At 44.7% G+C, this 23,155-nt stretch overlaps 2 protein-coding genes across 16 annotated transcripts in view; both read left to right on the top strand.

Annotated features, from left to right (window-relative positions):
- Positions 1 to 9,547, top strand: part of PRRC2B (proline rich coiled-coil 2B) — a gene marked incomplete at its 3' end in the record, with an annotated part of 74,951 nt that extends 65,404 nt beyond the window's left edge. For 7 of the 12 annotated variants that reach the window (XM_081848445.1, XM_081848442.1, XM_081848443.1 and 4 more), the window contains 3 exons: positions 988 to 1,079; positions 4,130 to 4,211; positions 5,574 to 9,547. In XM_081848445.1, coding sequence (XP_081704571.1) covers positions 988 to 1,079; positions 4,130 to 4,211; positions 5,574 to 5,717 — 318 coding nt within the window. Of the gene's footprint in view, positions 1 to 987; positions 1,084 to 3,796; positions 3,859 to 4,129; positions 4,212 to 5,573 lie in introns of those variants that run through there. The other 5 variants (XM_081848438.1, XM_081848448.1, XM_081848447.1 and 2 more) reach the window with 3 other exon arrangements.
- Positions 9,548 to 12,524: 2,977 nt separating this feature from the next.
- POMT1 (protein O-mannosyltransferase 1) overlaps positions 12,525 to 23,155 on the top strand; it is a 29,604-nt gene continuing 18,973 nt past the window's right edge. The window contains exons 1-7 of one of the 4 annotated variants that reach the window (XM_081848408.1): positions 12,525 to 12,548; positions 14,631 to 14,775; positions 15,531 to 15,637; positions 16,510 to 16,560; positions 18,711 to 18,857; positions 19,997 to 20,108; positions 21,895 to 21,960. In XM_081848408.1, coding sequence (XP_081704534.1) covers positions 14,654 to 14,775; positions 15,531 to 15,637; positions 16,510 to 16,560; positions 18,711 to 18,857; positions 19,997 to 20,108; positions 21,895 to 21,960 — 605 coding nt within the window. In that variant the 5' untranslated portion in view covers positions 12,525 to 12,548; positions 14,631 to 14,653. The other 3 variants (XM_081848411.1, XM_081848409.1, XM_081848410.1) reach the window with 3 other exon arrangements.

The raw sequence follows: 23,155 nt of genomic DNA, 5'->3' as shown, positions 1-23,155 counted from the left end.
ATGTTAATTGATATTTTTTAAAAATAACCTATTTCTATTATTAACATACTTTTTAAAATTCACAACCTCGAGGCTACACTACAATAATGCACCCTGCATGGAGTTGCCCTTGAACTCATTCCAAGAACCTTCAAGCAATTCATATGGCATCTCATCTCCTGACAGATTTAGGAGTGTGGCGAGCATGTTAACAAGATCTGCATTGGCTTCCAGTTACCTCACAGTTGTCATTTGCCAAGCAACTTGCATTTTCTTACATATCTCAAAGGTTGGGGGTGGGGAGAAAGATGACCAAGAGAGAGAGATGTGAAACAGGTTTTTATAAAGTCATGAATGATCTGGAGAGACTCAAATCCCACCTCTGCCACTACAGTAGAAGTCGAGGTCATCCATAGTGAATTTGTTTGGCAGTAGATTCTGGACAGACAGTAGGAAGTACTTTGCCACACAATGTATCCCTAACATGTAGAGCTCATTCCTCCACAGTGTGGTAAGGAGATAAGACAAAGTCATGGAAGAGAATTGGTCTGTAATTGTGACTGTCGTGTCCCCTCTGCACTGTACATTTAAGGCATGTCTTGTCTTTTCTTCACTCAAAGAATCTTGGGAAGTGTAGTTTGTTAAGTGAGCTGAGAGGTCTTAGAAGATCCCCAATTCCCCTCCACAAAGCTACAGTTCCTGGAGTTCCCTGCAAAGAGGAATTGACTGTTAAACCACTCCAGGAATTGTAGCTCTGAGAAGAGAACAGGAGTCTCCTAACAGCTCTCAGCACCCTTAACAAAGTACAGCTCCCAGGATTCTTTGGTCTGTGGGGAGCCATGACTGTTGGACATGGCATGATAACTGCTTTAAATGTATAGTGCAGCTGGGGCCTATGGTTTGGGATAATGTCTGAAACTGAGCCAGAATCTCTTTCCCATCCTCAAGATGGTGAAGTATTTTTGTGAAAAGGAAATAACCCTGCAACCTGTTCCTTTCTCCTTCCAGTCCTCGCATGTAGAAATGAAAGGATTCCACTTTGCAGACGCAAAACAGAATGCTCCCACAGCAGGGTCCATTCCATCGCCTCACACATACAGGTGAAATACAGTTTTGATTGCTGCAGGTTTATTTTTGTTGAGTGGGATGGAGAGAGAGCAGGGAAAGGGAAAGGTCCCCCCTCCCAAATTTGCATGTATAAATGCCTATGAAATTTGTTAATTTAATTCTAATCTTAAGAAACTTGTATGTTAAACAAGGTTTATTTAGGGGTTCTATCCAGTGTTAGTTCTACTCAGTCAATCCACTGAAATTGATGGGTATGCCTAGCCTTAATTTCATTGGGTCTCCTCTGAGTTGCATTTAGTGAGATCCAGTTAGCTTAATCAGGTTTTATTTTAATGATCTCCTGAAAAGGTCCCCTGATTTTCTCATTTGCAGATTTTAAACATTTTATTTCGTAAAATCTGCAGAGGGGAAGTTAACCTTAAAAAGACCCCCCCCCCCCCCCCGTTTTTGCTTACAGAAGGGAAAGACTGTGGGTAAATAATATTCCACCTGCTTTGCCTGCAGAAGGTCCCAGATTCAATCCCCAGCATCTCCAGTGTGAAAGATTCCCCTTCTGAAACCATTTTCTCTGTCCCGCTGTCAACAATTATGATTGCTTGGCATTTTAATTGGCTGTATAAATAGCTGTGGGTATTGATAGCATTATTTGACTAAGGATCCTAGCTCAGGGGCAGAGCATCTGCTTTGTATGCAGAAGGTTCCTGGTTCAGTTCCTAAAGGCATCTCCAGGTAAGGATGGCAGGTAGACCCGCTCTCTGAAAACCACTGCCTTTCAGTGTAGATAGTATTGAGCTAGGTAGACTAGTGTTCTGACTCTGTACAAGGCAGCTTGCCTTTCCTCTAACCTGGACGGGGATGCTTCTTGCACATTTACTTTGGTAGCACAGGGATGGAGAAGCTGTGTGGTTGGCCTGCAATTCCCATCAGCCCCAGCCAAGCAACACGAGAGTGGTCTCAGATGATGGAAGTTGTAGTCCAGCAACATCTGGATGGTCACAGGTTCCCCACACCTGATCTAAAAAGATTGCTTCAGATCCATTGGGTTGGATCCATAATCCTTTGCCTGCTTGAACTTGGTTGGTTGGGGTTGATGGAGAGCTACAGGTCCCCCTACACTTGATGTAAAAGAGCCAGTCAGGCTGAGCTGGTCCTCATTTCACCATGGTTTAGTACTACATGCATGAGCGGGAATGAGCCTAAGTGAGGCTCAGTTGCTCTCTCCTCCTCCCATGTGTCTGCTCTGTGTAGTTTCAGTTTCCATGAATCTTGGGTTGTCCTTGCATAGAGACCACAGACTGTGATTTAAAACAACCCTAGTCAGGTTCTTAACAAGCCAGCTTCAACCCATGGTTTATGAAGCTGGTCTGCTCAGTAAACCAGAATTTGGGTGGTATCTGGTGCTGGTCCTACTCAGAGTATACCTACTGAAGTTAATAAACATGACTAACTTGGGTTCATTAATTATAATGGGTCTACCATGAGTAGGGCTTAGTTGAAAGCAACCCTTGGTTTTTAAGTCACAAGATATACTTCATACCTAACACTCAGGTTCATGCGCATCAGAATGCTAAATCAGAGGTGGGGGCCACATTTCCTCATGGGCAGCCTTCTAGGAGCCAGATGCAGAAGTGGGCTGGGTAAAGGAAATGACTCCATAATGGCCCATATTTTATTCTCAAAGAGATTTCAATGGCTACTGTTAATAGGCTGAACAAGGGCACTCCTCTTGGGGTCTGGGAATTCCCGCTTGCATCCAATGTTAGTCCTACTCAGAATAGACCCATTGTAATTGATGGACATGACTAACGTTACATTGATTTCAGTAGACCTGCTCTGAGTACTTATGGATCACCTTCAGGGAGCCACATACTGGTGGCAGTCAGGGCCTGAGACAAAAGGGAGTAGAGCAATGAATATAAACACTACTTTTGTAGAGTTGACTAATTTCTACATGCACAAACACCTCTCTGTCCTCCCATCCAAACAAGCAAAGGCACAATCTCAGTTCAAGGGACACATTCCAGCCAGGAGGGTGCAGGGCAAGACCACTGAGAAGGTGTGGCCTGGAGAAAGTCCTGAGAGCCAGAAAGCAAGGCCTTGGACACTGCATTTGGCCTCTGGGTCTGAGATTCATTATCCAACCCCAAATGTCACATTTTCTAGGAATTTTACTCAGTAATGTTATGCCAACCTCTTGAGTTGCTTAAGGCATTTCCGTAACTGAAGCCACATTCACAGCTTACATATAAAGCCTTATGATACCACTTTAAACATCATGGCTTCCCCAAAAGAAATATGAGAGTTGTAGTTTGTTAAGGGTGCTGAAAGTTGTTAAGAGACCCTTAATTCTCCTCACAAAGCTACTATTCCCAAAGTGGTTTAGCACTCAATCTCAATTCCCAGGTAACTCTGAGAATTGTAGCTCTGTGAGGGGAATGAAGGGGAAGGTATCATAAATACTATAAGCAGCTTTAATAAATAGCTCTCCTGAATCATTGGGGGAAAGCTGGGACTTGGTATCATTGCACTTTAAATGTACAGTGTGGATGTGAGACACAGAGCCTCCTTCCTTGCCTCTTTTGGGCTGTTTAGTTTATCTGTGTTTCATTCCTGCACTTTGTTTGTCTGTGGGATACGTTACATAAAATTAAGGGTCTTGACTCTCTGAGGCACTGGATTTGCGCAGTTCCGGCAGCCGGCATTTGATTTGATTTTTGTTTTGTTTTGTGGTGGAATTTTGACATTTCAGCAGAGAAAGGATCGTTGGTGAGCATTGTGCTGGACATGTCGGGGCTCCAGAAGTGTGGGGAGGTAGGTAAAATGAAACAGGACTCGTGGTGGGGGGAACATGCCCCTGACTCCTGGCAAACACTTGAACATCTGTGAGGTGGATAAAAAAAATTGTGGAGTCCACAGGCAACCCTCTTTTAATTGTGATTGCCCCCTCCGGGGCCTGCCTGCTGAGCTCGTTCTTGATTTTTGAGGTGGTGATTCCCTCTGTCTTTGCTTGCTCTGTCTTAACCTTTGTGTGTGTATGTGTCTGTCTGTGTGCGTGTGTGTGTTTTCTTTTCGCCCCCTGCAGGCCTAATTCTGCCAGCCCCAGTGGGAAGCCCTCTGGACCGGCCGTCAATATGAACTCTGTGCAGGGGCATTATATCCAGCAGGTAAGGATAAAGGCAAAAGCTCCCTTGTATGTATGTAGTCCTCACAAAAATGGCTGCCGCAATGGCTGCCACATTCCTCTTCACAATGGCTGCCAAGGGGTAAGCAGGGGCCAATGAGGTGAGGGCAGGTGGGATGTGAGGCAAGCAGCAGAAACCGGTGGCTTGAGATTGGCTCTACTGTCACCTGGTTTTCTGGGCCAGGAGGATTCTGGGAAAGGCCTACTCTTGCCTCTTTTCACCTGAAACTTGGATGAGGCTTGGGTCACATCCAAAGCATATACATTTAAAACAAATGACTTCCCCAGATGAATCCTGGGAGCTATTGTTTGTTAAGGGTGCTGGGAATTGTAGCTTTATAGAGTGTAAACTGCCATTACCAGGATTGTGGGGAGGAAGCTATGTTCTTTCAATGTGTGTTATATGTATGTTGTGGATATGCCCTTCACAGGGTTCCTGATCAAAGGCCTGCGACACCTGAAAACCCTTCTGCTGCAGACATTATTCTGGGTCCCGTAGCATCCCAGAACTTCATTCCACCCCTGAAGCTGCCCGTTTAGGGGGTACCAGCAGCCATAGTTTCCACCTTCTATTTTTACACATGCTGTGGGGGCACTTTCTATCAGTGGGCTCCCCCACTTGGCAGTAGGGCTCCCCATTCCTGGCAGAGACACCTCCACTCCCATCTGTCCACTGAGGGCCAGTGTGATGTGGCGGTTAGAGTGTTGGGCTAGGAGTTGGGAGACCAGAGTTCAAATCCCTGCCTCAAGCAAGAAGCTCACTGGGTAGCCTTGGGTCATTCCCTGCCTGTTCACGTAATCTACCCTCCCAGGCTGTGGGGGGGTGGGAATTAAATGAGGAAGGGGAGAACCATATAACTACCTTGAACTTGGAGGAAAAATACAGATATACATGAAATTGTTATTAGTAGTAATAATATCCTTTTGAAGGTTAGGAGCACTCTGCCCCAAATAATCTGAATGTACATATAAACGAATAATTCTCTGAGTGGGCATTTCCATGCTGGCCACAGAGAATAAAGCATTTCTTTGCTAGAAGGGGTACATTATTGTTGTTTTAATAATTAGCTTGCATTTCCATGCTAGCCACAGAGAAGGGGGTTTCTCCCCCTTTGCAGCTCTCAGGCTACTAGCCTCTTAGTATTTAAAAAAATAAAAAATGCCAGACTTACTTGCAAGGTTGATTTAATCCGCATCACTATATTCTAAGCAAATATTTTCATTGCAGGGGATTGGAGGGTCTCAGTGCACTGAGTGCGCTTGCAGGTCAAGCATGATCTCTCAGGTGCCCAATTCCTTCCTTTGTTTTCATATTCTCCCTCTTTCTCTCCTTCATATATCCCAGCAGGCAAAACAGCGACTGGACGAAAGCAAAGGCAGCCTTGGAGTGGTGAAACTTCCAGAGCCCCCTTCTGCCAGTCTGATTAAACCGGTGCGCACGGGAGCCATCAAGCCTCAGGCGGTCAAAGTGGAGGAGAGCAAGGCCTAAGCAACTATGCCACCAACCCACCCTCTTCCCCAGCCCCAGGATGCCAGTCAGCTTTGTTATACTCCACACACACCATAGAAAGAGAGAGTGAGAAGGCTCTGCAAATCACTCCACATTTTCCACCCTGGCCACCGGCTTTACTGCAACTTGCCACCCTCCCCGGCTTTACTGCAACTTATCTGTCAACTGCCTGAAGCGTTGGTCTCGTCAGAGTCCTCCTCCCAACAAAGCAGTTCTTTGAGCCGTGGATTTTGATGTGGACCTGCTTGCTTTCAAATAACAACAACAAAAGGCAACCATTCCTGCTGTACCGCTGCTGCTGTCCCTCCTCCCCGAAAATGACTTGAGTGGCTCTGGTGGCTTTTGTTCTTTCCTTTTCCTTGCTCCCACTTGCAAATAGCAGTGACCGCTTTTGGGGGGATGGAGCCCACCCTTCTCCTCTTTGTGTCAGCTGAGCGGTAACGAGATCAGGAGTGTGCTGGATTTTATTTTATTTTTTAATAACAAAAAAAAAAGGCCTCCAATGTTTTTAAAGCAAAACAGGATGCTGTGTCTTTGTTTTTATAGCAGGACGTTTCTAAGTTGCATTTCCTTCTCTTCTTGTCTTCTACTCTTTGCCTTCTGAAAAATGACACCCGCCCTCCCCCAAATCTAAATCATGTACCTGGGTGCTCCCACTTTGGGCAGAGGGGATGTATGGAAAACAGTTCCTGTGTGATATGTTGAGCTTTCTACGCTCCTTTTAAATTGAGGCTGTGTCAATGCTTAGCCCTTATTTGTTTATTTCATAAAATTGATATACCACTTCCGGTTCAAATCCCCGTGACGGGGTGAGCTCCCGTTGCTTGGTCCCTGCTCCTGCCAACCTAGCAGTTTGAAAGCACATTAAAGTGCAAGTAGATAAATAGGTACCGCTCCGGCGGGAAGGTAAACGGCGTTTCCGTGCGCTGCTCTGGTTCGCCAGAAGCGGCTTAGTCATGCTGGCCACATGTCCCGGAAGCTCCCTCGGCCAATAAAGCAAGATGAGCGCCACAACCCCAGAGTCGGTCACGACTGGACCTAATGGTCAGGGGTCCCTTTACCTTTAAATACCGCTTGATTGTAGAAAATCCTCAAAGCGGTTTACAAAAGGTGAAAAAAACAACACAATAAAATTGAGGCAAAATTACAACCCATTTTATCCCTAAGTTAAAATGCTCAAACATATTAAAATTACCTCAACTTTCTAAGCATTAGGGTAGGCTTGTCTAAACACGAATGTTTTTAGCAGGTGCCAAAAAGAGTACAATGAAGGCGCCTGCTTGATCTCAATGGGCAGGGATTAGCCCTTGGCTCTTTAAAATCCTTTCAAGTAAAATATAGGATAAATGTGTGGGGAACCCTTTTGGCCCTGTTGTTGAATGACGGTTCCCATAATCATCCCTAGCCATTGGCCATGCTTTCTGGGGTTGATGGGAGTTGTTGTTCAGCAACATATGGAAGGCCACAGGTTCCCTACACTTGGTATAGGTAAAGGCATTTGATGGCTTAGGACATGCTTCATTTCCTCCCTCTTCCCTTGAGTTCCCTTTGTTAAACTAGAAGCAGGACTTGCTTTAAAAGTAAAAACCATTATTAAAGGCATTTATAGTAGGTCCAGTAGCTGGTCCAGTTGTTGTCTCTTCTGCCTGCCTGCCCCTTGCAGTATAAAAAGAACAAGAAAACCAGCATTGCTCTCATTTCAGAAATGCCAGCACGTTTATTCCATGAGATCTATCCCGATCTGGTCATCATCTGTGTGGAGTTGGGGTGTTTTTTTTTATATTTAAAAACAAAAATTCTGGAAGCAATTAGATTTGCAGCAAGGGGGTCTCCTCAAGATTCTACACAAGGAAGTTCTTGCCTTGCTGGGATCTGAGTTAGTTGAGAGTCATTGGGTTGATTCCAGTGTCCACAGTTTTCAGTTAGACCTCATGAAATTGATGGACTTGACTAACTTAGGCACGCTAATTTCAGTAGGTCTGTTCTGATTAGAACTTTGTTCACTGCCACCCAGTGGACTTCTTTTGGTAGCTGAGATGTATGCCCACTACTGAAGCAAAATGGTAGAAGCACAGCACACAACAGCAGATCAAAGGCTTGATTCCTTGTGAATGAAAGAAATCGCTGTGTGTGGGAGAGTTTTATTTCCTTCCTCCTTCCTTCTCCCCTCTCATATCCACACAAACACACACCCTTTTGCAAATAATTACTTTTAGAGCACTTGGGTGACTCTCGTATCTACCAAACGTAACCTCTTCATAACTTGCAAAGTGTCCATGCTCTGAGAAGGCAGGATTATACTGGATTCCATTTTCATGTCTGGTTTTGTGTTTTTAAAAGATGCTAGAGGTCTCAAGTGGACTAATTGCTTCCACTTATTTCCTGTTTAGATTTGTCTTGTTAAAAACACTAGAGTGGAGACAGAAAATTCTCTTTCTTTTGTAGACAGTAACTTGAAAATTTGTCCTAACGGCCTTTTTCTGCTGGTGGTTGTTCTGCTGGTGGCTCCAAAGACAAATGTTTTGAACAAAGAATGTATTTAAGAAGGATTTGCGAGAGGGGGTGGGGAGAGGATTTGCAAGATTTGGAACACCCTCCTGGATTTTAAATTTTTTTTAAGAGTTTTTAATTTCTTAAGCTTGGTAAAAACCGTGACATTTATAGGACATCTTTAGTCCTGACTTCTAGGCTTGTTTTAACTCAGCCATGGCAATGTTCCCTCTTCACCGTTTTGTGTGTGTCTGCGTGTTTGTTTTCCTTCATAGAAAACCGTGGAAGGGGCTTGAGATAGATGGTGCTTTTAAATAAATTTATAAAATTGCCATTCCTGGGGAGCAAGAGGGTTATTTCTTGGGTTTCTAGTTTTGATGGCAGAGCTGCCCCCTATGCTTCTAGCATCTTAGAGTGATTTGAAGTTTAGTAATATTGGAGTTGCAGAAGTTCTTTCCTCACCCCCTGAATCTCACCCTGTCCCCACCCCACCTTTTCAAAGACAGTGACATTAATATTTCCCGGATAATCTTGCTCTTTTTCTTCTTCTGCATGATGCCTCTGCTACTTTGAAATATCATGAGCAATTATAAAAATGCTTCCTTGGATTTTTTAGGGGTGGGTGGGTGGGCTGTGACTGATTTTAAATTTCAACAAACTCAAATCCTGCTCTCACCAGCATATTGCTTTGCACCTTTAGCGCTCTTGTGATGCCCTTTTAATTTTATTTTAAAGAAGACACAAACCTTGTTATTTCTTTTGTATATGACTTTCAGATGGTCCTTCTGCAAATCGCAAGGCCGAGGGGGAGGGTGGCATTGGTGGAGCTTGAGTTTATTGCTAGATGCAAAATATCACAGAAACTCCTGGTGTAAATTTAATCAGAAATACAGTACTTACTATTGAGGGGTGGTGGTGGGGGGAAGTCACCCTCTTTTAACAAGACAAAACACTAGAATTTATTTATACGTATTTGATGTTGTAGGTCTAGGTGAAAAAATAAGTAAATGTTTCACTGCTCTATTTATATATTATGTCTGAATTTACTCTGTGAAGGAGAGGCCAAGAAGCAACCTCTTACTTTTCATTGCCTCTTTTTGGGGACAGGCAGGTTTAATTTGCATTATTACTGTTACCTGCAGCTCACATGACTTGTTTTTCACATGGAAAGCTGTCCCCTTACACCCTTGTTTTTTCAAAAATGCAAATGATGTCCCTTCTTTGCCACGTCTTCTTGTTTTTCTTCCACTTTAGAAAAAGATATACTTTGTGTTTTTTACAGTACCTGTTGGGGATCAATAATAAGAAGTTGAAATTTGTCTCTTGATTCTTTCAGTGCTACATTCTTCAGCTGAAGGTGGGGATAATAACCAATTTGGAAAGAGGTAGCAGATTCATAAAACCTCTGTGGCCTTCTGCTTCCCTCCTTACATTTTTGTGCAGCGACTTTGTCAGTTCTGGTGATAGTGCTGGCAGCTGACCCATGGAAATAAACCAGTTGTGGATGAGATATCCTCTGTGAGTGGGCTCCTCTTCCACAAACTGGGTAATTTTTGTCGCCATTCAATAGAAGAGAAGACTGGGCTTTGCCTCAGTCTCCCCTATCACCGGAACTGACTCTGCATGCATCCTCTACTTCCGGCAGATGTTTCACTCAGAGACAGGATTGTCTTGCTCCTGAGGCTGATGCAGAAGGGGCAGCCATGTAAGCCCAATGGCAGCTGATGCATCACTGTGTTTTCCAACCAGCTGGCATAGCTGCAGGCTTTATTACGGCTACGGTCACGTGTAAATAGTGTTCGATTCTACGCCTCCATTGCGTTGTGCAGTGGTTCCCTTCTCCTGAAAACCCTCTTGTGAGTTCTTAGCTACTTTTCATGCCACGGTTTGTGGCCAGTTGTGGAGCAGAGAAAAGGCTGCAGCATATCCCTCTAAAATTAAAGGTGAAGTTGCACAGGTTCAAGTGAAGCAGTCCTTAAGTTGAATAATCCGTGGCTAGCTCCTGCACAGCATGAGAACAGCAGCCACACAATTCTCTGCCTGCTGAATTTCATTTATGTTTGTGGCCCTGCCCACTCATTGTGTTAAAGCATACCTCCCTCTGCCCCTCTTGAAAGACTGCTCCAAACTGATGTAATTCTCCTCCCCTTTTGCTATACTTTTAAAAGAATAGATTTGCAGTTAAGCTGTTGCCTCCTTTTTCTTTGTTTTAAACTGGCAGCTGCACCCAAACTTCCAGCAAGGACCCCTTGCATCTCCTTTGAGTTGCTTGCAGGGTGGTGGTGATGGTTAGCCTCTGATTTTATGCAAAGATGCAACTCCTTTTCCATTGGGAGTGTGGATGGATAAACAAGCTCATGAGATGAAGCAGAATCATCTTAATGTCATGGTTCATCAAATGAGATGAACAAATCATTTTGAAGCAGTGGAACTGTTAGGTGTGGGAAGAATGAAACTGGTCTGGGTCCTATTTTAGGATATAGTATGCTTGTAACTTAAGACCTACTTGTGTCCAGTGGTTTTTTTCTACAAGATGTAACCATCTGAATAGTTATGTGGGAATTGCAATAGCAGTGTGGTACTCGCTTTGGCATGTTGAGACATTTCTTAAGCAGCAAGTTCCCCACCCACCCCATGCCCCTTGTCCTGTATAAATTGCATTTGTCGTTTCTGAAAGAGGGTATTGTACTCCTTTTAACCTCACAAACTGTACAGTAAAACTTTTTTTTCTTTTTTGGGCCTTTCCTTCTATTTGTCTTTTCATGTAGACCATATATTTGAAATGACAACTGACAACTTAAAATATCTTTTAATGTTCGACGTGGTTTCCCCCCCCCCCTTAAAAAAAAACCTTTCTGGGACAACTTTTTAACATGGACTGGATGTCTCTGATGACAGAAATCGCCAGGCTGGTGGCAGCAACGAGCTCTCTCTTTCCTCTTCTTGATTTCAGTTCCTATGGTTTCTCCTTTCAAATATGTGATTGTATTAGCTCTTTCCATATGAAAGAATTCTCCTTATTTAAATAAAAAAAAACAACCTTAAAAAACCCCATGGTGCGCTTGTCAGCATTAGCACATGTTCATGGTTAACAGGTGGGTCAGACCGTATGAGCTCTGCTGTATCAGACCAAAGGTAAATTTTACAAGAACACAACAGCCTGCTTCATTAGGCCAGTGGCCCATCTAATCCAGCACTTTGTTCTCATAGTGGTCAACCAGATGTCGGTGGGAAACTCACAAGCAGCACCCAAGCACAGGAGCACTCCTCGGTAGTTTCCAGCAACTGGTATTCAGGAGCATTACTGCCTTCCAATCATGGAGGCAGGGCAAAACCATCGTGGCTAGTAGGTTTTGATAGCCTTCTGCATGAATTTCTCCATTCCTTTCTCAAAGCCATCCTGGTTGGTGGTCATTACTGCCTCCTGTTCGAGTTAACTAGAATCACAGAACTGTGGAGTTGGAAGGGACCCTGATGGTCATCTAGTCTAACCCCCCACAATGTAGGTGTTTGTTCCCAGGTAGGATTTTAAAAAAGATGCAACCACGAGATACAAGAAGCAAGGCACCCAGCTAGGCACCCTGTTTATTCGCTGCTGCAGCAAAGGACAGCCCCATAGAAGGATTCTAATAAGACGGAGACACTCTCTAAACAGAGAATCCCAGTCCTTTTCTATAAACTGAAAAATCTGAATTACATTCTTTTGCTGTTACATTTCTTTGTTCTCTGCTCATGGCCGTCGGCACATGCTCAGTTACCTCAGTGCTGACTCAAGCCCTACTTTCTTGATTCAAACCATGTTGCAGTATGAGGCTGCACATTATACACATCACTAATCTGTCAAGCTTTCACAAACAACAGCAGGCATTTTGCACTCCCTATTTTGCTTCAAAATGCTTGCATAGTAGAACCGTAGAGTTGAAAGGGACCCCAAGGGCCATCGAGTCCAACCCCCCAGCAATGGAAGAATCTCAGCATCCTCCACAGGCTCTTCCCTATATCTGGTGGGATGAACATCATCATAGCCTTCAGGTCCAGACCATAAAGACATGTATCCTGTTCTCAGGCCAGCAGATCAAGATCGGAGTACGAGAGCACTTCCGTTCTGCAATTTCAGGCAACTGGTATCAGAAACATTACTGCCTCAGAGTGGAAACGGCTGCCCTGTGCAACACCAAATTTCGGGGCGACCCTCCCTCGGCCTTCCCTTCTGGATCCATTGTTGCGGCGCCTCTTGCAGCGCTTCCTAAATCCCCGTCTTCCGAAGAGTAAACCCACCGAAATTGATGGACATGATGACAAACTCGACGTTTGATAAATGTCAGTAGTTCTGCTCTTGAGAAGAATTTCATGGGGATACAGCTAAGCTGGGTTTATTTTGAGCCCCACTGAAATCAATGGGATGGCGTCATGACTAATTTGTCCCATTGATTTCCACGGGATCTAAATACAAGCAGCAGCCGTTTAATCAAGCTTGGGGAATCTGACCCTAATGTTTACAGGCGAGATCCATGCCATACATTTAAAGAGCATGAATCCCCGCCCTCCGGAGGATCATGGGAACTGTAGTTCCTTTCTAACGGAGCAACGATTCCCACGTACTCTAATAAACTACAGTTCGCATGAATCTTTGGGAAATGCGCAACTTCTGCGCAGAAGGCATATTAGGACGTATCTCTGGGTTGCTATGGAAACAGCCGCCCTTTGCCTCTCATCCCGCCCACCTCGGGGTAGTGCTGGTGACGTCACATCCTGCCTCGCGTCCTCCTTGGTAGCTTTCCTGATGGAAGGGAGCCGTCTCTCGTGCCCCCCTCCCTTTTATTAAAAGTGGTACGGCCCAGGCTCCGCTTCATCAGTACAGTAAAGGCAGGAGGACGGTCGCATTTCTTGCGCGGGGGGGGGAAGGGTGAGGGGCGGGAAAGAGCGGAGAGAGGAAGGAAGAAAAGGTAGCAACTTGCTGACTTTGTGTGGGTGAAATTAAATTTCCATACTTCGTCTTGATTGGGGAGGGGCGGGGTTAAAAGATGCTTAGATATAAACGAGCCTTTTCTTAGGCGCACAGTCGTGTCCTGCTTCACTGAGGGGCTGATCGGGGGCGAGAAATGCGGTTTTTAAAAAATAAAATGCGCGCGGGTGAGGGGTAACGAAGGGAAAGCGACGCACGTGGAGGGGAAAGGGAGGTTAATCTGGGAGGGGGACATAGGGAGGAGGCCACTTCAGGCAAGAGGAAAGATTTAAGTAGAGCCTCCTTGTCCAGCTGCAGAATATATTTGATGCTGAGGGAACAGAGAAGTAAGGGAAGGGTTTTCCAAAGTTGGGTCTCCAGCTGTTTTGAGACTACAACTCCCATCATCCTAAGCTAGTAGGACCAATGGTCAGGGATGATGTGAATTGCAGTCCAAAAACAGCTGGAGACCCAAGTTTGGGAAACCCTGAAGTAGGAGGTGTCTTTTGCTTAGGGCCATAAATTTGCATAAAAGATGCACCTGTTGGGGTGTTTGTGTGTGTGGACTGTATACTATATCCCGTGTTAGTCATAGTCATAGCTGTCAACTTTCAGATTTGAAAATAAGGGATAAGCAGCCTCGAAAATAAGGGATCAGTAGCCTTACCTGTCCCAGGAACAGTCTACGGGATATCAAACAATCCGGGATAGCAGCGGGAAACGGCACTGGAATAAGGGAATTTCCCACAAAAAAGGGAAGGTTGACAGCTATGGTCATAGTAGACCCATTGAAATGAATGGGCATGACTAATTTAATTTCAGGAGGGCCTACTCAGAATAAAAAGAATGACCTGGGCTGAAAAAAATAAGGGAGAAGATGATGTCAGAGATACAAAGCTGCCTTCAGAGTCTAACCAGTAGTCCATCTAGCTCACTATTACCCAATTTTCCAAACTCTGTGCACCATAAAATACTATTTTATCAGTCAAAGGGTTTGGGTGCACTCCTGTGCATATTTACTAAAGAGTGAGCCCACTGAATTAAGTGATGCTTATGGATTGCAGATTTAATGAATTAAAAGGTGAGCCCAAAGCATCCATTCACAGATGCCTGCATCATATCTGCCTTTTTCTAGTAAGCTGCTTTTATGGGTGGACAGTCCGGAGGCTGTGACTCATGGAAAAGCATAGGTTTCTACACACACACACACACCTGGGCAAGAAAGAGGCATAACTTTTCAAGGACGTATTCTAGTAAGGCCAAAACATCCAAGGAGATTACAGAGTAGGGATGGTGAAATGAAATGTAGCCTGGAGAGGAGGTGTGACTTGGAGAAATCCTGAGACCAGGAAGACAAGCTTCAAGGGCTGCATTTGGTCCCTGGACTTCAGGTTCCCCACTCCCCCTTCTGGAACGATATTCTTTTAAATAATGACAACAGCTCTCTTTACTTTTAGACTTGACAAAACTGCCGGACAAGATGCTAGAATTCCTGAAGCACCCAATTGTATTTTCCGTGCAGATCAACATGAATCTGGTGGTTTTGACTGTGGTGGGATTATTAAGCCGGTTGTGGGCCCTGTCCTACCCTCGTGCTGTGGTGTAAGCGAATTCTTTGGTTGTTTATATATATATTTAATGACAGTGGTTCTCCTGCACCCCAAGATCCAACTCAGTTGTTTTGTTTTGCCCTTTGTGTCACATTCTGTGGAGGCCACCACTGAAGTTGAAAGGCAGACTAAACATATTTTACTGAGTGAATAAATAAAATAAATCAACTGAATAACAGGCGGGTTCCTATCCTTTAATAATGACATCCTAAATCTGCAGCCTAGGTTATACTGCCCCACCTTCCATCTTCTCCAGGATTTTCTTCCTCTGCAATTTGCAGCCTACCCAGTCAAATAGAACATTACATAGGAGGTTGCTTTGTATGTCAGACCACTGACGCATCTAGCTCAGCAGTGTGTCTGCTGTATTTCAGATGGGAGTCTCTCCCATCACTACCTAGAGATGCCGGGGAATGACCCTAGGGCATTGTGCATGCAAAGCAAACAATTACTGAGCTACTGCCCTTCCTAAAACATAGTAAGCTGCCCTGTACCAAGTCAGACCATTGGTCCATCTAACTTGGTTACTGTGCATACTAACTGGCAGCAGCTGCCCAGGGTTTAAACATGAGTCTCTCTCATCCCTACCTGGAGATACCAGGGACTGAGCCTGGGGCCTCCTGCCAGCAAATTTGTTGTCCTTTGCTGAGATTGCTGCAAAACTCACAGTCATGTACACTGACAACCCAGTTCCTTGCCCAGCTACTGAGAAGTTCATGTGCTTTCTGCTTGCTTGTGGCCTTTCAGCTTTGACGAAGTTTACTATGGCCAGTTCCTCTCTCTATATATGAAGCGGATCTTCTTTGTGGATGACAGTGGCCCACCATTTGGTCACCTGCTTCTGGCCTTTGGAGGTAGGGATGAATCTCATTGAGCCCGTATTCATTTCTCCTTTGCCATGAGAAAAATAGTTGTGAAGGTTCAGCACAAGGGAACAGCGTTACAGGTTTAGAAGCTAACTGATGGAAGATTCAGAATGGATGAAAGGGGAGGGACCTCTTTAACACCATGCATAGTTAAGGTATGAAATTTGCTCCCATGAAATGTAGTGATGTCCATCAGTTTGGATGTCTTTGAAGAAGGATTAAACAAACCATGGAGGATAAGGCTATCAAGGGTTACTAGCCATTGTGATGTACTGTAGGAGGCAACACGCCTCTGAATATCGCGGGTGGGAGGAGTGTTGTTGCACCCTGGTCCTGCTTGCAGGTTTCCTGTGGGGGCAACTGGTTAGGCACTGTGAGGACAGGCTGCTGGAATAGTTGGGCTACTGGCCCGATCCAGCAGGGCCCATCTTATTTTCTTAATATTCTTATGATTATCCATACCTCTCCATGTGCTGCTTCTACTGCTCTTCATAAAACAAAAAAGCAGAACACCAAATAGTGAATCCAAACCATCTATATCTATATACCCAGTTTCTAGAAAAGTGTTCCCTTTGTTATGAATAATATGAGAGAGAGAGAGAGAGAGAAAACTTGCATGGAAACCAATATACTGATATATATGACTGGTCTGTTTGATTCTAAAATAGTTTGGGCTCTGTTGAATTGCCACTTTACACAATTTTACACCAAACACCCAGTGACTTATGCACGCTCTTTAATAGTGCCCTCTTATGCATCAAAAGCAAGTACCATTGTTTCCCTAGCATAAGTATTTTCAGGATTGTAACCTTTGTATATGTGTGTGTGGCTGAAATCCTCTTTCCTCCCTTCCATTTTAGGTTACTTGGGTGGGTTTGATGGCAATTTCTTGTGGAACAGAATTGGTGCAGGTAAGAGGTGTATGTGGTTCATCATAGTATGTCTGAGCTAGCTGGAAGTTAATTCCTTTTGTGGAAGGGTACATCTCAAAAAAGAAAGCAATAGCTTTTTCGTTTGAGTTACCAACAGACACACCTGAAAGAGGAACAGGTATAGGGTTGTTTCTTCCAGTTGTCGAAAAGTTATGTTCTCCTACCCCTCAGCCTCTGGGTTGAAAGTACATCTTTGCCTTCTCCCCCACCCCTTGCAGCCTCTGACAACTGTTCTTTTAAACTTTGAAATATACTCTGATAAGAGGCCAGGGTTATCTCCTGATTGACATAAGGGCCTCACCAGGATTGTGCACAGCCTAATTTTGAAAGTATGAGGGGGAAGTTGCTTCATGATTGACATGCTCCAGTTAATCAACACTCTGTGCAGCCTGGCTCTGAGAAGGGGGTAGAACTGCTTCTGGAGTAGCTAGTTGATTTTTTAAAAGTGTTTTTGCACTGAACCAGAAGAACAGCTGCTGTCCCGTCCCTCAGATTTTGTGGAGGAAGATGCACGTCTTTCAGGTGTGCTTCCAAAGCAGTTCATCTGCAGGCACTCTTGAATGGGAGCTGGATGTAGTAGCATAGTAGGGTTGGAAGAGATCTCAAGGATCATCTTGTCCAACCCCCTACAATGCAGGAATCACAATTTATGAATCCCTGAAATACAGCCATCTAACCTCTGTTTAAAAACCTCAAGTGAAGGAGAGCTCAGTGACAGAGATATCTCAGGAAGGGAACCTTTCTGTTCAGTCCTAATTGTGAGCAAAAGGCAGTGAGTTGTATGCAGTATCAGTAAAACCACTGAAATTGATGGGTGTGACTAACTCGGGAACAGCAACTTCAATGGCTGTGCTCTGAGTAGGACCAGCATTGGATACAGCCCAAAATACTAGGTATGAAGTTTAAGCTTGTTCTTTTTAGCACACCCTTCCGCAACAACAAAGTTTCTTCCAGATGTTGCCACCTGCAAGTTCCATTAACTAGATATGTAGAATGCTAATGCAAATTTAAATCTGTTTTTAGCTACCGTATTTTTTGCCCTATAGGACGCACTTTTCCCCGTCCAAAAATGAAGGGGAAATCTGGGTGCGTCCTATGGGGCGAATGCAGGCTTTCGCTGAAGCTTGGAGAGCGAGAGGGGTCGATGCGCACCGACCCCTCTCACTCTCCAGGCTTCAGGAAGACATCCGCAGCCTAGGCAGCCCTGCGGGAGTTCTCCGCAGGGCTCCCCACGCTGCAGATAGCAGCCTGCCGCGCCCTGAAGCAGAGCGCCCCGTGCGCCGGACAGACATCTGCAGCGTGGGGAGCCCTGCAGGAGTTCCCCGCAGGGTTCCCCACACTGCGGATAGCAGCCTGCCACCCGGCGGGTGGGGCGGCCTGAAGCAGAGCACCCCGCGCGCCGGGCAGACATCCGCAGTGTGGGGAGCCCTGCAGGAGTTCCCCGCAGGGTTTCCCACACTGCGGATAGCAGCCTGCCACCCGGCGGGCGGGGCGCCCTGAAGCAGAGCGCCCTGCGCACTGGACAGACATCCGCAGCATGGGGAGCCCTGCAGGAGTTCCCCGCAGGGCTCCCCACGCTGCGGATAGCAGCCTGCCGCCTGAGGCAGACATCGGCCAGCCCCACAAGCTCGGGGGACAGCAGGGAGGGGCAGCGCCATTCCTCGACCTGGTTCGGTTTCCCCGACCTGCTTTTGGGGGGAAATAAAGGAAATTTTTTCCCCTTTATTTCCCCCCCAAAAAACTAGGTGCGTCCTATGGGACAGAGCATCCTATGGGACGAAAAATACAGTAATCATTTTAATTATTCTTTGAATGTTTCAAATAACTATTTTAAACTGTTTTATCGATAGTGTTATTGTTTTATTCTTTTTGTAAACCTCAAGCAGTTGTTGTTTGAAAATTTGTGCCATATGGATTTAATGAAATAAATAAATAAATGACCCCAACCAGCACAGTTGCATTCCCATCAGCCCTTGTGTCACTGGCTGGGGATGGTGGGAGTTGTGGTCCAAAAGCAGCTGTGTTAGCTGGGGATGGTGGTGGTTGCTGTCCAATCCATGGCCATGTGGCAGATGGCCATGTGGTGCTCAGTAATTCCTGACTCTTGCTTGTGTCCTGCTCTGTTTCAGAATACAATCCCACTGTGCCAGTTTGGGCCCTGCGGCTGCTACCAGCCTTGGCTGGCGCCTTGTGTGTTCCTCTGGCATACCAGATCCTTGTGGAACTGCATTACTCACACTTTGTTGCTTTTGGAGCTGCCCTGCTGTTTCTGCTGGGTAAGGAATTTCCCCCTTCAGCTATTCTCTTTATTGGGTGCTGGTCACCATCCCTAGAAAGTATGCATACTTTGTAAGCTGCCTTATACAGAGTCAGACCGTTTGGTCCATGTAGCTCAGTGTTGTAAACATTGACTGGTAGCAGCTCTTCAGAATTTCAAGCTGCCCTACCTGGAGATGCCAGAGATTGAACCCGGAACCTTCTGCATGCAAAGCTGATGCTCTACCACTCTTTGTTTATGCTCAGAGCTCTTTACTCATGCTCAAACTTGTAGGTTTTCACAGAGCTTTGATTTCTGTATGCAAGCTACAGTCATAATCAAGGGTAGCCCACATGGTATTTACTTATTTATATTCTGCCTTTATCTCCAAGGAGCTCAAAGTGGTGTACATAGTTCTCCCCCTCCTCATTTAATCCTTACAACAACCCTGTCAGGTAGGTTAGGCTGAGAGGCAGTGACTGGCCCAGAGTCACCCAGTGAGCTTCATGGCTGAGTGGGGGATATGAACCTTGGTCTTCCAGGTCCTAATCTGACACTGCAGCCTCTGTACTAGACTGGTTCTGGAGCATAGGGAGCTGCCTTTGGTTCATGTAGCTCAGTACTGTCTACGTGGACTGGCAGCAGCTCTCCATGGTTTCAGGCACAGGATGATTCCCAGCTCTACCTGGAGATGCCGGGGATTGAAGCTAGAATCACCTGCATGTAAGGCAGATTACTACATCTCCCATTATCCCCAGCATAGCCAGTAGTTTGGGATGACAGGAATCCCAAGCCAGTGTTTTCCTGGTGCCTGATCAAACATGTCTGAAGAGGGTGTTCTATATTTGGGATACCTTAACAATATGTGGACTGTGTGTTTAGAGCAGGGGTAGCCAATGACATGCCTTCCAGATGTTGTTGGTCTCCAACTCCCATCAGCTCCAGGTAGCATGGCCAGTGGTGGAGAATCATGGGAACTGGGAGTCCAACAACATCTGGAGGGCATCATGTTGTCCAGTTTAGAGCATCGGGTTCTTGGAATGCTTCATTTCCCCAGATTTAAAGACACATTTTGACTTGTTTTCACCACTTTTGAGTGAGGGTCAATCATTTTTATTCCAGCTAAGGTGTTCTCTCTTCGTCCTCATTTCCTAACAGAGAACTCCCTGATCACTCAGTCCAGGCTGATGCTACTGGAGTCCATTTTAATCTTTTTCATCCTGCTGGCAGTTTTATCTTATCTGAAGTTCTACAATTCGCAAAAGCAAAGGTAAAAGGTGGCACAGAATTCTTTTCAGTAAATAAAGTAAAATAATTTGACAGTGAGACATATAGTGACCATTGTTGGCAGATCCAACCAGAAAAAGTGGAGACTTTGGTTGAAGCTTTCTGAGTTAGATGGGATTTTTTAAGCCAATTGTAAAAGCAAGGAGTAGCTGTGGATTCCTAGTTCCTTTCCCTGGCAAAGAGAAGAGCAAAGTGAAGCTGGTGCATATCTTGGCTTCATAAGCTGGGACACACTGGCGCAAACTGGGCTGGTGTGCACATCTTGAGGTTTTTAATTTGTGCTAATTGCTGTTGCATATAAATACATATATAGCAATGGATATCTTGCCTTGCTTAGAAGGGTTCTGTGTGGTTCCTGAGCATTGACTGGAGGGGTGTGGAGGGACTGAATTGACACTCAAATTCATTTTATTCATCCGGTCAGGTTTCTAGCCTGAGGATGTGTTTAATTACTTCTGTCTCTAACTTATTTCTTAAAAAAGTATATCCTGGCCTTCATTGCCCACTTGGCCACTGTGCCTGTGTTTGTCTGATGGACATGACTGACACCTATGTAGACTATGCTGGGTGTGCAAGCTAGACTAGGAACATAAGGAGCTGCTTTACACTAAGACAGACCTTAGGTTCATCTACTGCCTACAGTGGCTGGCAGCAACTCTCCAGGATTCCAGGCAAGGATCCCTCCCTGCCCTACCTAGCTACAAAAGCTGAGTCTACAGAAGAGGCCAGAGACCATCTTGGCTGTCTCTTCATGGAGACCCAGGTCATTGAGCCTGAGCTTCCACAGCCGCTGCCTGCCGTGAACTACCAATGGCAGAATGGCAGCAGCAACAGCAGATATGTTCTGTGCTTATGATAATTATTTTGTTCACTTGCTAATTACGCTGTTTTAAATGTGTATTTTATATCTGACTTCCTTTAGCAATGTTTTCTTTTGAAATGTTTAAGATAAAACAAAAACTGTTGGGGTTGACTTTGCTGCGTTAAAGGAGTAACCTGGCATGCATGATCTGGCTGAGATTCTTGCATTGCAGGGAGTTGGATTTGATGACCCTTGGGGTCCCTTCCCACTTTATGATTCTATTCTGTGTGTTGACATCTTTTGTAATGTTTTGTTTTGAAATCTTTTAAGGTGATATTTTAGTTTCCTGTTAATTATATTGCTTTCAGTGTATACTTGACTTGCTTCAGCAATGTTTTATTCTGGATTGTTTCATTTGGTGTTTTAAGGTGGGTTGTAAACCGCTTTGAGATCCACCCCCTTAAAAATATAAAGTGGTATAGAAATGAAAACAACAAAATACCAGGAGATGCCAACCAGGATTGAACCTTCTGCATGCAGGGATCTTCTGCATGCAACGCAGATGCTCTTCCACTGAGCTATGGCCCTTTCCAAGAATATAGAAAGCAGCCTTATACAAAGTCATACCTTCCACCCTTTTAGCTCAGTATTGTCTGTGCTGACGGGCAGCAGTGGCTCTCCAGGAATTCTTCACTGGGGACATTCCTAGCCTTACCTGGAAATGCTGGGCATTGAACTCAGGACCTTCTGCACCCAATGCAGATGCTTTGCCACTCAGTGGTGGTCCAGGAGAGCTGATATTAGCCAGAGTGCCCAAAATTGCACAGCAGCCGCAGACGTTTGCATTTCATCAAGCACTTATTCAGAAGCAGTTAATTGTGATGGGTTTAACTGTTTGCCTATTATATATTTATATGTGTGTGTGTGTGTGTGTGTGTGTGTTTTAATGTTGTCTTTCTTATTCAAGCCCCTTTTCCGCAAGATGGTGGTTCTGGCTCTTGCTCACAGGACTTTGTTGCTCCTGTGCAATTGGGTAAGCATTCATTTTTTTTCTCTGTCTCCTTTTTCTATTGTACAATAATTCTCTCCCAAGTTGTTCTGAGTAGGGTTTATCTTAAATTTCCTGCCTTGTGATGATTCCTGAATTCCTTATTTATGGTTGTGTGTTTCGCTTTGCTTTGTTTGTTTTTTGTTAAATATTTATATGCCAATTTTACAGCATTTCTTTATAAAGCAGCTTACAAGAGCAGGATGAGGAATTAAAATAATGTAAAGGCAATAAAAACAGAAAACAATAACTTGAAAATATATCGGCCATCAAAAATTGGGGAGAGGGGGATGGGGTAGATTCCTTTATGGAGAAATGTCAGTGGCCTGATTTAAAAAAAAAAAAGGTTTTCTAACCCATTTGGAAGGCAAACAGTGGCCTCATTTAATGTTAGGAGAACAATCTATTATAAACCTTGTGCTCACATGCTGTCCCCTCTCTTCTGGGACCTCAGCAAGTTTCCAGTTATATTTTAGATCAACCACAGTTTAACATTACATCTGCTCTCTAAACTGTGCCTAATCTTAACCACCATTATTGAAAACAAGCCAGCTTTATAAACGATTGCTTATGGAGAGGCCATGTCACAGATAGTTGAAGCTTTGGCAATGTATTCAATGATTCCTTTGACAGAGTCCCCACATAACTTTTCTTTTTGTATGCAATTGATAGGCAACATGCTACAGGATTTCTTGGAATGGATCAAGATTATTTTACTACAACATACTCTATTGACATCTATGCCTGGGTTCAGTTTAGGTTTTAGGTTAGTCTAAAACAGAAGCTTTATAAAGCTTTGACCAAACTGCAGGAGGCAGTGGAAGACAGGAGTGCCTGGCGTGCTCTGGTCCATGGGGTCATGAAGAGTCAGACACGACTAAACAACAACAGCAACAAAGCAGAAGCAGAAGCTTTTAAACATCCCTTGTGGCAGAGTTGGAGGTTGGGATGGTTGCACACAAGCCTAAGTCTCCTCTTTGTAATGCTAAACCATAGCTTAGTGCTATGTGCAAACACAACCGTTTCCCTTTTTCACAGAGCTGTTCCCCAGCCTGAGGCACAGTTGCAAGTACCGTAATTTCTAGCTGTTCACATTGAAGAGACAGGTAACTGAAGCATATCCTAGATTGCTGCCTGTGGGACTAATTTGGCATAAATTCAAAGGCTCTTCCTGAACAGG

Source organism: Podarcis erhardii (assembly GCF_964252035.2).
Source record: "Podarcis erhardii genome assembly, chromosome: Z".
NCBI lineage: Eukaryota > Metazoa > Chordata > Lepidosauria > Squamata > Lacertidae > Podarcis > Podarcis erhardii.
The sequence above is the reverse complement of the archived record's forward strand: the minus strand, read 5'-3'. Positions and strand labels throughout refer to the sequence as shown.